Below are 14,685 nucleotides of genomic sequence, written 5' to 3'. Positions count from 1 at the left end.
GTTCTAGCTTTCCTATGTTCAGCAGGAAGAGAATTGTTTAAGCTGTCTTCTTATCAATATTAGACTATGGTGACACAATCTATAGACATGCTTCTTTGACTACCTTGAAACCCCCTAGACCCTGTCTACCATTCCACCCTAAGATTTATTAGGGGTAAGGATGGGAATCGAAAACCGGTTCTTGTTGAGAACCGGTTCCCAGTGAATCGATTCCTTGGAATCGTAAGCCAAAATCTTTAACGATTCCGCTATCGATTCCTGTCGTCACACGCACGCTGCCTTGTTTTGTTTTATTAGACCGCAGTAGAAGAAGCCAGCAACATGTCGTCTAGGCATAAACATTCGAGAGTGTGGTTACATTTCACGTGACAACACAGCCACTTGCAATGCTTGCAAAAGCCTATATCATCAAAGGGGGGAAATACTATTAATATGTAAAAACATTTGGCCACACAGCATGCGATAACTTTGCAGGAATGTCATGTTTTTGATGCACTCCGGAGTGACGACAGCAGCGCAGCTAACGTTAGTGTAGTCGAAGGTAAACTCCTCTAGAGTCCCTGTCTATTGTGTTAGTGCCATTTGTTTAATTGTGTAAACGAGCTTTCACTATATGAATAATCCATGTAATTTAGACGATGACGTTCAGAGTCAGGCTGGTGGTAGTCTGAAAAAATACTGATTTGTTTATGTCAGTTTTATTTTTAGTTCAAGGTGAATACACATAAGAAAACAGCACTGTAATTGGCATGTTCAAAGTAGTACTGTACATATAAAAGAAAATTAATGTTAATAAACCTGTTTGTACTTTTTTTTGCCCAATGAGAATCGATAAGGAATCGTATCGATAAGCAGAATCGAAAATGGAATCGGAATCGCTAAAATCTTATCAATTCCTATCCCTAATTACGGGTGATAGTTATGACACCCACCACTGTGTTCTTTATGATAAGGTAGGCTGGTCTCCTGTCTCTTTAAGGCGTAACTACTGTATCACTGGTAATTGTTTATTTTCAAAGCCATTATTGGTAAACTTCCACCATACATCTCGTCTCTGTTGGACTGGAGCCTTGGTACCTGCCAGACCCGATCAAACGATCGGCTTGTTTTTAGGGTTCCTTGAGTGCACTCTGAACTTGGTAGAGCTGCTTTTTTCCACGATGCTCCTTATACCTGGAATACTTTACAACAGACTCTAAAGCTTGAGGTACTTCCTTCAATCGCAGAGTTTAAATCCATGGCTCTTGACATTTGTACTTCGACCTGTAACTGTTTTTAATTATTATAACAGTATTATTGTGTATTGTATTTGTTCTGTTATGTCTTTGTGTGAACTCGTCAACACTGTAAATGAGGGAAACCTCAGTGCTTTGAGTATAAGTAAATGTTTAAAAATGAAATGAAAATGGGCAGAGGGAGAGGAGAGAGTGGGAGAGGAGAGAGTGGTTTTCAACCAGTCATGTCGCCCACACAAACTCAACTCCATTAGAATGTACTCTAGATCAGCTCGTATTCTTACAGTGGTTCTTGTCTGACTGAGACACTAAGGTGTGTGTGTGTGTCCTTGTCGTGGTGGAGAACCTTGCGTGTTGCGATGAACCCGAGAGCGATGTCGTCTGGAGCTCCAGCTCCTCCTGGTAGGGCCACCAATGGCGGTAAGGTCGAAGGGGAGGTTCCAGATGAAGCGTGATCCAAAGAAGACCTTCAACGGCGGATTGGGCGGATTATGGTGACTGAGGAGCTCCATAACGGTCACAAAGGCTAAGGAAGGCTGCAACAAAGAGGAGCCCCCAATTGTTTTGGCCTCCAAGCCATTGGATCCTGACCTTCTCTTTGTCAAGGACAGTGTGGTGGCTGTCTGTGCACCAGTCTCCCCACTTTAAAAGATTACACGCACAGGCGTCCTACTGAAGGACCCCCATACCCTACAATCCCCTCTCAAGCGCTATGGCGATCAGGAAATGGTGACGGGAGCAGGACAGGGAAGTCTGGGTGCTTCTAGCCATGCCCTGGCACATAGGCGGTGGGTGCCTGATACAGTCGTTCTGCTCTCAGACCGAGGCGGAGAAAGCACCTCGGCAGCAGCACCCATCTGAGCAGCCCTTTTAAGGATCCGCTCTGCTCAACCCATATGGGGAAGGGCCTAGAAAAGGTGCCCTAAAAATAACCTGCCTCTTAAAACCTGACTGGAATACCGCATCCAGTGGGTTCACCTCATAGCGATTGAAAACAAAAAACAATGAACTTTGGAGCCTGGAACGTGAGAACACTCATGGATAGTGCCTCTCGCAATTGTCCTGAAAGAAGAACCACAATCCTTGCCAGGGAGCTGAAAAGGTTTAAGATCGATATTGCTGCCCTGTCTGAAACCCGCCTGACTGAGAAGGGGCAACTGAAGGAGGAGAAAGGTGGATGCATCTTATTCTGGAAGGGAAAAGCAGCCGTTGAACCCAAAAACCATGGAGTGGGATGAATGCTGCACAGATCGTTGCCTCATTCACTCCACAATGAACATCCAGCTAAGGCAGAAAAGGAGGACACAAAGGAAATTGATCCACCCGAAATTCAACACCGAAAGTCTGGAAGACATAAACAAGGTAAAACATCTTCAAAACACCCTGCTAGAGAGACTCCCTGAAGAATATACTGAGGGGGTGGAAGAGCACTGGAAGGCTTTAAATACCACATTACTTGAGACCAGCAGGTATACAAGACCAGGAAACATCAGGACAAGTTTGAAGATAACATCACCTAATCGTTGCCAAAAGGAAGGCCGTTTACTCTTGGCAGAATGACATCAACTGAAGGACCAAAAGGCAGGCCCACTCCAAGGCAAAAGCACTTGTCCAGAGCAGGGTGAGAGAGCTGAAGAACCAATGGTGGACGGAGAAGGCTCTGGAAATCCAGAGGCCTGCTGACTCACCCAGCTATTGAGGTCTAAATCCCTACCGCTCCAAACGACAAACCCTGCTGAAGGATAATGTGGGTATTGGTCTCAGATGGCAAGAGCACTTGCAAGAGCTCCTGAACCAAAACACCACAGTTGAGATGGAAACCATCAGCCAGATCTCTCACCAACCCATCACGGAACGCCCCCCCCCCCCCCCCACACCTCCAAAAACGAGGTCCTGGATGCCATCAGGAAACTGAGCAACAATAAGGCCTCTGGACCAGATGGGATTTGTCATAGAAATTGTAGTTTCACTCTACCTCCCTCAACCTTTCACATGCAAAACCCCTAGCTGTGCTAATTTGGTGGAGGATCTCTCCTTTCTTTGTTGCCTTTTTGCTTCAGTGGCATGGTGGAGTTCCTTTTCTAGTTTCTAGTGGGTGCATTGCCCTTCCTTCAGCTGGCCATTTGTTGTATGACGTGGCCTTCTTGCAGTTGCCGAGCTGTAAAAATCACAGTGGAGGTTCCCCTTACAGGACGAAAGCCGCATTGCGACTCTGGGAGGATCTGTTCTGACAGAGGCAGTAGCTGGGTAGCCAAGATAAGAGCCAGTACTTTGTACAGTCTGCCTTATCTCCCTTCTTGAAGATATGACAATAAGGGCATCCCTGAGTTCTGCAGGGATTTCCTCCTTATCCCAGATCTTACCAAGGAGGCTGTGGATGTGGCAAAGGAGTTTTGGTCTGCCATGCTTGAGGACTTATGTTGGAATCTGTAGTGGAAATAAATCTGGTCGAAAGTAAAGGATTTGCCAAGGTTCGCTCAAAGAGGTTAAGTCTGATTTATTAAGAAAACATACGAGCGCAAGGACTTCAGGATAACGCACGTGAGTGGTTCATCCAACAGAAGTGAAACAGAAAGGTGTTGCATGGTCTTATATTCAAGCAATACACAGGTATGACGCTTCCAGAGATGTGATTGGCGTACCCATCTGTACACGTCATAATAAATGGCAGACATCAACAATGGTCAAGAGTTCAGACACGTGATCTTAGAAAGGACGGTAAATCTTGAATAGGTTTCAGGTAGGGACAATGGAACAAAGAAAGGTTACCCTAGGCCAGACTGAAAGTGTGACCTCCTGTAGAGGTCATCCTGTTATAAATGAGGATAGCTCCTTAAACGACCACACACAGGACATCCATTCACACACACCCCCACTGCAACCGAATCTGTGGATCAAGGATTGGCCTCTACAGCCACCTGAAGACTCACAAATGACCAGACACACCGATGGGAGGACAATCATACTCGTCCCGAGTTATCGCCGATGATTGTGTGTGTGTGTGTGTGTGTGTGTGTGTGTGTGTGTGTGTGTGTGTGTGTGTGTGTGTGTTTGAGTTTATGTTTGAGTGTGCACGTGTGCAGTGTGCACTAAGCCCACGGATGTGCGAGCGGGAGAATATGCGCTACCTCCTCTTCAATGAGCGACAAAGCTTATGCCTTTGGAAGTTCCTTAATTTGCGAGTCAATACCTACTTGATTTCTTATCTTTATCTCTTATTGTGTTTAATCTTCCATCTTATTTTCCTGCTTTTTGTTTGTTATTATGGCTTTTTTTATGTGAAGCACTCTGTGCATGCACATCGTTTGTTGTAAAGCACTTGGAGCAGCATTTATTTGTATGAAAGGTGCTATACAAAGTTATAAATATAATCAAGTTTCTTATTATTATAATTGTGCTATTATAATATCATTTCACCCTTACTCATAGCCTTCCTCCTCTCCCCCCCCGCCCACCCAGGTGCCCACCATCCTCAACTCGCTGCAGAGGAGTGTGCAGGCCGTCCTGGTGGGGAAGATCCAGATCCAGGATTGGTTCGGGAACGGCATCAAGCGGGCGGCTTTGATGAACAAGTGGGTGCTGAAGGAGGTGACCGTGGAGGAGGACGAGCGCTGCCTGCTGCAGACGGACGGCTCCTTCCTCTACCTGCTCTGCAAAGACGGCCTGTACAAAGTGGGCTCCGGATACAGCGGCACCGTCAGGGTACGAGAGAGAGAGGGAGAGGGAGGGGGGAGAGAGGGAGAGAGGGAGAGAGGGGAAGAGGGAGGGAGGGAGGGAGGGAGAGAGGGCGGGGGAGAGAGAGGGAGGGAGGGAGGGAGAGAGAGAGAGGGAACGAGGGGGGGGTGGGAGGGGTGTGTTTGTATATCTTTGTGTGTGTGTGTCTAATGTTACATCTATATCTCACAGGGCCATGTGTATAATTCAACGTCGCGTATCAGGAATCGGAAGGAGAAGAGATCATGGTTGGGCTTTGCTCAGGTAAACAGATTATAGAATCTGGAATGCCGTTAAGCACTTAGATTAAGATTATGGACAACCTGGATTATTGATTGCAAACATTATTTGTGATTGCTCTGTGGTTTGCTGTGCTGACCTTCGTTTGACCGGCTGCAGTTCCTCAGATAGGGATTGATCTGGCAGCTGATTGATCTGGCAGATTGATCTAATGCTCGCCTGAAGCCCTTTGGAGTATAGCATGGATAGGAAAATAGGATTTACTCTTTGAAGACATGGTTCTGTGTATCTTTATTTGATTGACTGATTGATCAAAAGTGGAACTGTGCCTTTTGACCTTTATTCCATGAGGGTCCTTTTGGAAAAGAATGTGTCCAAATAATCCATGTTAAATGTGTGTGTGTGCGTGTGTGTATGTGCGTGTGAATGCAGGGCTTCCTGTTGTACCGGGACATGAGTAACCACAGTATGACAGCCATCAAGATCAACCCAGAGACTCTGGAGCAAGAGGGGACCATCACCATGCCAGGTAACAATCTCATGACTGATTCCCCCTTTACCCTGATACCCCCTATACCAGAGTTGAAGACCCTACTATAGACTTGCATCCTGTCCAGGGGGTCCAGTCACATATTAAGCTGCACACGGACACAGGGGATAGGCTCGAAGGGGACTTTCGGCTTGGAAAAGGCTTCTTTATTTAGATTAAGACCAGGCTACACTGTACATTGGTTAGGCTTAATAGAACATTACACTGATGGGAGGAAATGGTGTTGCTCTCCTGTATCGTCCACAGGTCAGCAGGCTGATGGACAGAACATCGTCTTCACTGACGGAGAGTACATTAACCAGATCGCTGCCTGCAAAGACGTAAGTCCCATCTTCACCATCATCGTCATCATCACCATTATCACAATTCATCACCATCATCAGCATTAACATTCTTCCTCTCCACCTCTTCTTCCTCCTCCTCCTCCACTTCCTCCCTCTTCCCCTCCTCCTTTTTCTCCTCCACCTCCTCGCTCTCCCCCTCCTCCTCTTTCTCCTCCTCCACCTCCTCCTCCTCCTCATCTTCCTCCACCAACATACATTTGAGCCATTTTGTGGTGAATACAGCAAGCAGAGCCTTCAAATGGTAGAAACAGTCATTAGAGAAACTAGTACAGTGCCTGTCTGGCTGCTCTGCGCATTGCCTGCCTGTCAGGGCAAGGCCTGTGGCCGTTCTGCGTGTGCCCGTGCTCGTATGCGTTATTACATTTTTCTTAAATATGAATTTACTTATATAATAGGTTAAACTTGAAACAACTCCCCTTCCTTAATAGTCTACATGAATAAGCTAACCCTTAGCAATGGGGTGAGATGCAAGTATAAAAAACAACAATTTCCCCTTCTGGGATTAATTAATAAAGTATATATATATATATATCAAATATCAGTGAAAAAATGTGTGACCCATACAGCAAACTCTGCGGGCTAGCTAGCTACTAGCTACTACTGTAGTTGGCTAGCTACTATAGTGTACAATGGGATTGTTTGAAAAACTCATCAGATTACATGTTTACAACATAAATCAATGGGAAACAAAAAATGAGTACCTACTACGCAAAATGTGTGCAGGTTGGCAGATCAGTGTTTTTTTGTCGAGAGCTGCAGGCGGCACAAAATTTGATGGAGGCGGCCGCTTCGTAAATCTCTATGCAGAAAAAACCCTGTCACTATAAGATTATTATTATTAGTATTACCTTTGGTCAGGATATGTTGTTTTAATGTATTCGTTTTCTTGACTCTCTCTTGACTTAATTCTTGACCATATATTGTCGGTTCTAATGTATATCAAGCATATTCTGTTAATTATATTGACCTTTCTTTATTCCTACAGTAGGGATGGGCTGAAATATTGTAGTATGAAATTTCACGCAAAAAAACGTGACGATACACATCGTGGTGCTGACAAATGTATCGCGAAATAAGCATCACTGTAAGGCTGCTACAACTTATGTTATGTTGTAGGGCTGCACGATTATGACAAAGATAATAATTGCGATTATTTGCTTCAAAATGCTAATTGCGATTAATAATTGCGATTAATATTTAATATATAATATTAATATATAATAACCAAAATGCTCCCAAATCACGGACGTTGATCCCTTTCTTGCTACTAACTCACTGACCTTGTTTTCGCTAATTTTTTCACTACTCACGGCTGCGGGCACTGATATTGCTGCGCACAGCACACTCAATGTATGTGATTGGTCAGACAGCATAAGCGCCTGTGATTCGTCCATGTAGTCCTAGCACACTCAATTCAAAGCAAAATTATTAATCACATTAATTGCGGCCTTTTGCGATTAGTTAATAGCGGAGGTCATAATCGCGATTTTGATTAATTCACGATTAATTGTGCAGCCCTATTATGTTTTATTTGAAAATGGTTCAATATCCATTTTCGGCTATTTCGGCCATTTTCACTATTGAGCTGCGCTTTCTCGCTCTCTTCTCTTCGTCAGCCAGTTGACACACACACACACGCAAACACACACACACACACACACGAAAATAAACGTTCATTCATTCATTCATTCATTCATTCATTCATTCATTCATTCATTCATTCACACACACACATAGCCCGCCTCCTCTCACTATGCTGTCTTCTCGTCACTCGTCTCAGTCGTGTAGCGTTTCATAACGTTGCACTTCCAGACAGTGACTGTTGTGTAGGCTACGATAGCTAATAGCTTCTACAAGCAAGCTAGCTAACTAAATAACACTTTGAGCACTTTGAACCTGGTCTATAAAATAGTACACTTGAACACTTGAACCAACACCTGACAACACTCGAACAATTGAAGACTGCACAACTGTATACTTGAAAGTTATTTAATTGCACTGCCTACATCATGAAGATGTACAGATATAGTCATCTGTGATCAGATGGGATAAGGGATGAGGATGATACTGATAGACTGATAGACGACAGATAGTAAATTGCCTGTTTGGGAACCTTTAAATGTCTAGCTGAGTACCTAGGACTGGAATGAGGAACTGATTAGCATTGATAAGATACTGTAAGGACAAGTGATTACAAGAATTCCAATGTACCTGTACTTAGCTTCCTATTCTACTCTACCTAGGCTACTGTTTTTACACTTTCCGATATGCGAAAATTAACTAAATGGGTAAATGACGGTGGGGGCGGGAAACATCAAGAACACATGCATGTCCTTGGGTCCTGAGCAATACAACACCTGCTACATAGGAAATTCAAAACGGCGTCCGATTTTCGAGCAAATCCAAATACAGACATGCAGAGATTTGTGGCATAATGTATGATGATATGATGATTATCATTACTCCACTTTAGGCGATAGACCGTAGACTTTAGCACATTGAATCCTTTGCTGTGTTACGCCAGGCCAGTCTGCACCAAATGTGTGTGTTGTTAACGGGGTGGGGTTGAGATTGCTGTTATGCCTTGTACTCCAGTGTCTGGATAATCTGATCAGATAGAAAGACACACCACTCAGTTCCCACCTCAGGCTCTCCTCCTCCCTCTCTCTCTCTCTCTCTCTCTCTCTCTCTCTCTCTCTCTCTCTCTCTCTCTCTCTCTCTTCATTCTCTCTCTTCATTCTCTTTCTTTCTCTCCCCCCCTCTCTCTCTCTCTCTCTCTCTCTCTCTCTCTCTCTCTTCATTCTCTTTCTTTCTCTCCCCCTCACTCTCTCTCTCTCTCTCTATGCTATGCATGTATTAGCTTGTCATTGGCTGCAGCCCCTGAGGGACTTGCCAAGTCGCTAGGTTACGGCAGAGGCAGACAATCATTTGATGATTTTTTGGAGAGAGAGGGAGAGAAAGAGAGTTTATTATTCATATTCATCATCCTGTGAATCGGTTATGTATGGTTTTAGGTTGAGCCTCATACTGTACATACCGTTTCTCAGTAGAGATGGAATCTACCTTGTGTCACTTCACAGGCAAATCATTATGTCTCTATGCATCTCTCGCACACACACACACACACACACACACACACACACACACACACACACACACACACACACACACACACACCCTCCCTCCCTCCCTCCCTCTCTCGGTCGTCTACCTACCCATGAATCTCAGATCCTTTGTTTGAGGGAGTTAAGTGAGTTGTTCCAGTCGATGCGTCTGCTGACGCATGTCTCTGTCCCTCCCAGGCAGTGCCCTCTGTCAGCAGGCGGCTCCCCCAGCTGAGCCCCTCACAGCTGGGTGTGTGTGTGCATGCGTCTGCGTCTGCGTGTGCGTGTGCGTGTGCGTGTGCGTGTGCGTGTGCGTGTGTGTGTGTGTGTGTGTGTGTGTGTGTGTGTAGACCGGCATGTGGCCATTCTCTGGAGGTTTAATTTCCCAGTAATTTATCTGCATAAGAACTGAGCAAAAGAGTGGATTATAGAGGGCAGGGGTAGGGCTGCACAATTAATCGTGAATTAATCGAAATCGCGATTATGTCCTCTGCGACTAACTAATCGCAAAAGGCCGCAAATAATGTGATTAATAATTTTGCTTTGAATTGAGTGTGCTAGGACACGGACGAATCACAGGCGCGTATGCTGTCTAACCAATCACATGCGTTCCCGCTGAGTGCGCTGTGCGCAGCAATTTCACTGAGAAGACAGATAGCAGTAGGTCAAGACCAGTGTCACAAGAGTACCTGCAGCCGTGAGTAGTGAAAAAATGAGCGAAAACGAGGTCAGTGAGTTAGTAGCAAGAAAAGGATCAACGTCCGTGATTTGGGAGCATTTTGGTTATTATATATTAATATTATATGTTAAATATGAATCACAATTATTAATCGCAATTACCATTTGGGAGCATTTTGGTTATTATATATTAATATTATATATTAAATATGAATCGCAATTATTAATTGCAATTACCATTTTGAAGCAAATAATCGCAATTATTATCTTTTGTCATAATCGTGCAGCCCTAGGTAGATGTGTGTGTGTGTGTGTGTGCGTGTGGGGTGGGGGGGGGGGGGGCTGGAGAGATGGTGCTTAGAGAAGGCAGGGGGGAGGGTAGGGGGGAGAGGGTGTGTAGAGAGGGCAGGGGGATGGTAGGGGGGAGAGGGTAGGGGGATGAGGGCAGGGGGGAGAGGACCAGTAGGGAGAAGGACCTGCCTTACCGGAAATGATGTCCTCCAAAACAAACTGCAGTGGAGAATCCATTAGGAAAGACCGCCCTGAAGACTTTGGATTGGTTCTGCAATGCATGTCTTTTTTCAATCTCTCAGATTGTGTCCACCCACTTTTAGCAACGAAACCTGGACGAACGTCTTCAGTCTCTAGTTAAAAGCGCAGCGTTTAGAGACTTTTTAGTGACTCGCGAGTCTCTGGGGGAGAGGGCGGGGGAGGGGCTAGGGGGTGTGGACTACTCATACATCCATCTGTGTCCTCAGCTGTGCACCTGTGCACCAGCCCCTGGGGAGTGGTGGGGCAGCTAGCACAAGCAGCTAGCGCCCCCGGGAACGCAGTAAGAGGAAGACAGAGCAGAAACTGTAGAGGAAGAGGCGGGGGGGGGGGGGGTGTGCCTCAGCTCAGCAGGACTGAAAGCACAACGGAGAGGCCTGTCATCACCATCATCATCACGCAATACGCAACACCAGCAGCAGCCCCAGGCTAGCCTACCTCCATCCCTCCCTCCATCCTTCCCTCTCTCCATCCCTCCCTCCATCCCTTTCTCCATCCCTCCCTCCATCCCTCTCTCCATCCCTCTCTCCATCCCTCTCTCCATCCCTCTCTCCATCCCTCTCTCCATCCCTCGCTCTATCCCTCCCTCTCCCACCTCTGTCCCTCCTCTCCTCCCACCCTTCCTTCTCTCTCTGTCCTCACCACTCCCCTGCTCGTCTCTCACTAGCCGCCATAATAGAACCAGGGCTGTGGGCCCGGTACTGGTCCACAGACGCAGACCCAGAACCAGGCTGTTCCCCGTTCTTATCCCTGTTGCCTGACTTCTCCCCTGCCCACCACCATGCCTCTTAGCCTGACCACAGACTGGGCTTAGCTCATCAGGGCTGGATGTAGTCTGTGTGTGTGTGTGCGTGTGTGTGTGTGCGTGTGTGTGTGTGCGTGTGTGTGTGTGTGTGTGTGTGTGTGTGTGTGTATGTGTGTGCGTTCAGTTCCCAAAGCACCTGGCTTAGAGAGACACAGAGACCCTACATAACAGCCTCTGATGTGAAGTCTTTGACACCTGAATAAAAGATCAGACGACTGTCTAGACTACCGTCTGCCTGCTGCATGTGAATAAGCAGAGCGGAGTGCACATGTGTGCATGGCGGCACAAACCTAGCTATGGCAGAAAGCCAGCCTGTTTCTTTCTCTCCCACAGACTGCCTCTCCCTATGGACCGACACACACACACACGCGTGCGTGCGCACACACACACACACACACACACACACACACACACACACACACACACACACACACACAAATACACACACACGCACGCACACACACACAGGCCTCACCAACTCTGCGTCTAGATCAGGGTTTCTCAACGCGGGTGCCGTGACGTGAGTCCAGGGATGCCGATGTATCCTTTGATACTATTTGGAATTTACCGGTGTCACTTTGATATGTTACCAATTATTTGATATCAGTTTAAACGTCAAGTACAAAATTGTTTTCAGTCAGTTCTAACCGAAACAGATATTCTCCTTGGTAGCCTGCATATCTTTACAAAAAAAAGCACGATACTTTCGCTTGAGGGTTGATGTCGTAGGCTAGGCTAGTTAAAATTAAAGAATGAATAAAGAAAAATCAAAGAATGAATATGAATATTGTGGTCACCATCATCTTATAATAATATTAATACTAATATTGATACTAATACTAATATTAACATCACAGGTATAATACTCATAATAATAATAATAATAATAATAGTAATAATAGTAATAATAATAATAATAATAATGTTATATTTGGCCAGAGCCTATCAATCTGTTATGCTAAAAGCCTAAATATACGACCCTAAGGTGCTGAGAGTGAAAAATACTGTAAGAACGTAATTTAGGGGTAATTTAGGGGTAATTTAGGGGTGCAGTGGATGAAGAGATTATGTATAGGGGGTGCCCTGAGCCTGAAAAGTCTGAGAACCACTGGTCTAGGTAGGTCACATGCATCTGCCAAGCGTCTTTCAAGACCCCCAAATGTCAAATCCAAGCATCCCCAAACACCCCCCCCCGCCCCCCCCACCCCACCACCATGTCTCATTTGTGTGCATCACGTGGAACCAATGTGGTGGTGTTGCTCTGTTTCCATCAGGACGGCTTTGTGGTGCGGATCTATGCGACCAGCAGTGACCCAGCCCTGCAGCAGGAACTGCAGCTCAAGCTGGCCAGGAAGTGCCTGCACGCCTGCGGCATCTCGCTCTTTGACCTGGAGAAGGACCTGCACATCATCAGTGAGTCTCCACCAGCGCTGGACTACTGGGAGTGTGTGTGTGTGTGTGTGTGTGTGTGTGTGTGTGTGTGTGTGTGTGTGTGTGTGTGTGTGTGTGTGTGTGTGTGTGTGTGTGTGTGTGTGTGTGTGTGTGTGTGTGTGTGTGTGTGTGTGTGTGTGTGTGTGTGTGTGTGTGTGTGTGTGTGGGTGGGTGGGTGGGTGGGTGGGTGGGTGGGTGGGTGGGTGTGGGGGTGGGTGTAGGTGTGGGTGTGTGTGTGTGTGTGTGCATGTAGATCTGTGTGTGCATGCGTGTGTGTAGCATATGTGCACACATTCATCTGTGAATAAATAAAATCATCACTGCATGTGTGTGTGTGTGTGCGTGTGTGTGTGTCCTCTCAGGCACAGGGTTTGATGAGGAGGCTGCGTTGCTGGGAGCAGGCAGGGAGTTTGCTCTGATGAAAACCGCTTCAGGAAAGGTAAGCGTGTGAAAAACCCTTCATACTAAACAATAGAGCGCGTGACGCCCTAACACACAACACAGTGCAGCGTGCAACAATGAGCGCGTGTGTGTGTGCGCGTGAGTGTGCGGGAGTGTGTGTGTGTTTACCCGTGTGTGCTCATGTGTCGCTTCATATACAATTCTTTTCAATCTTCTTCAAGCTCCTCCTCTTTTTGGAGCGCGTCCAGCAGCCAGTCGCATTCCCACCGCCGTCCCACTAATCAGGCGTTCAGGCGTGGGAGCGCCACACCTGTGAGGAAGAGCGTTCGTTTAGTGTCTCCTCGTTCTCTCCGCCCCGCCTCGCGTATTGGACTCAATTAAAGCGTCCATCTGTCGGGGGGGAGGGGTGGGGGGCGCTAACGATAACCCTCTCCTAGTATAGCCGGCTCACGCCACAGCACTGGCGCCCGGTGGCGTCAGATCACATTACACCACATTACATTACACTACATCACACTACACTACATCACATTACACTACATTACATCGCATCACACTACATTACATTACATTACATTACACTACATTACACTACATCACACTACACTACATCACATTACATTACACTACATTACACTACATCACACTACACTACATCACATTACATTACACTACATTACATCGCATCACACTCCATTACATTACATTACATTACATTACATCACATTACACTACATTACACTGCATCACACTACATCACACTACATCACCTTACATCACATTACATCATATTACATCACATTGCATCACATTACATTACATTACCCTACATTACATCACATTACATTAGTCATTTACAGTAGCAGACGCTTGTATCCAAAGCAACTTACAATACAAAGTCTGTCTGCTACTGCTAATAGCATAATCTAGTGCTGAAGGCAAAGTGCAAGAGTAGCAAGCCAAAAATACAGTAGGTGCTTAAGAGGGAGGATCCTGGTAGTAAGTAAGTAAGAGGTGAGTTTTGAGCCGGCGGCGAAAGATGGGAAAACTCTGCTGCCCTGACGTCAGTGGGCAGTTCGTTCCACCACTGTGGGGTCAGGACAGAGAAGAGCCGCGACCGTGTCGACCGACCGCAGGGGCCTCGGAGTGACGGGGCAACCAGTGCCGGGGTAGCTGGTGTCCTAGGGTTGGTGTGCCGGAGGGGGGCGTTCTGGAAATGCAGGACTGTGATCCAAGGTTGTCTTTTCAAAGGAGCCATGTCGGTACATGTTTGTGCTTCTGTTATCCATCGAGGAATTGGACATGACATGTCGCAATTGGACATGACAGTAGTGGCTTTTTGATAGCTGTGCGTTTGAAGTGTTGTGTTAATGCAGTAGGCTGGTTGGTACTTACTGGCTTGTCCTTCATACCCGTGCTCCTACACTCCTACGCCAGGAAGTGCGTGCGTGCGTGCGTGCGTGCGTGCGTGTGATGCAGTGAGCTCATGACGGGTCTTAAATAAGTGGAAGTGATGAGATTATTCCGTCCGTCTAGCTGAGCAGTGAGCCTGGGCCACTCTCCTAGGGAAACACTGCGCTCGCACTGGAAGGAAGTGTGCGTGTGCGTGTGCGTTTGTGCATGTGTGTGTGTA

The 14,685-nt window shown here is 46.4% G+C and overlaps 1 protein-coding gene across 1 annotated transcript in view; it reads left to right on the top strand.

Annotated features, from left to right (window-relative positions):
- The window catches only part of mycbp2 (MYC binding protein 2), a gene marked incomplete at its 5' end in the record, with an annotated part of 100,424 nt that overhangs the window by 20,098 nt on the left and 65,641 nt on the right, over positions 1–14,685 (top strand). The window contains 6 exons of the mRNA XM_084461239.1: positions 4,695–4,937; positions 5,142–5,213; positions 5,622–5,718; positions 5,986–6,059; positions 12,494–12,632; positions 13,013–13,089. Of these exons, the coding sequence (XP_084317365.1) occupies positions 4,695–4,937; positions 5,142–5,213; positions 5,622–5,718; positions 5,986–6,059; positions 12,494–12,632; positions 13,013–13,089 (702 nt within the window). The remainder of the gene's footprint in view (positions 1–4,694; positions 4,938–5,141; positions 5,214–5,621; positions 5,719–5,985; positions 6,060–12,493; positions 12,633–13,012; positions 13,090–14,685) is intronic.

This window comes from Borostomias antarcticus (genome assembly GCF_949987555.1).
Source record: "Borostomias antarcticus genome assembly, chromosome: 2".
NCBI classification, from domain to species: domain Eukaryota; kingdom Metazoa; phylum Chordata; class Actinopteri; order Stomiiformes; family Stomiidae; genus Borostomias; species Borostomias antarcticus.
Note: the sequence above shows the minus strand (reverse complement) of the source record. Positions and strands in the feature narration are given on the sequence as shown.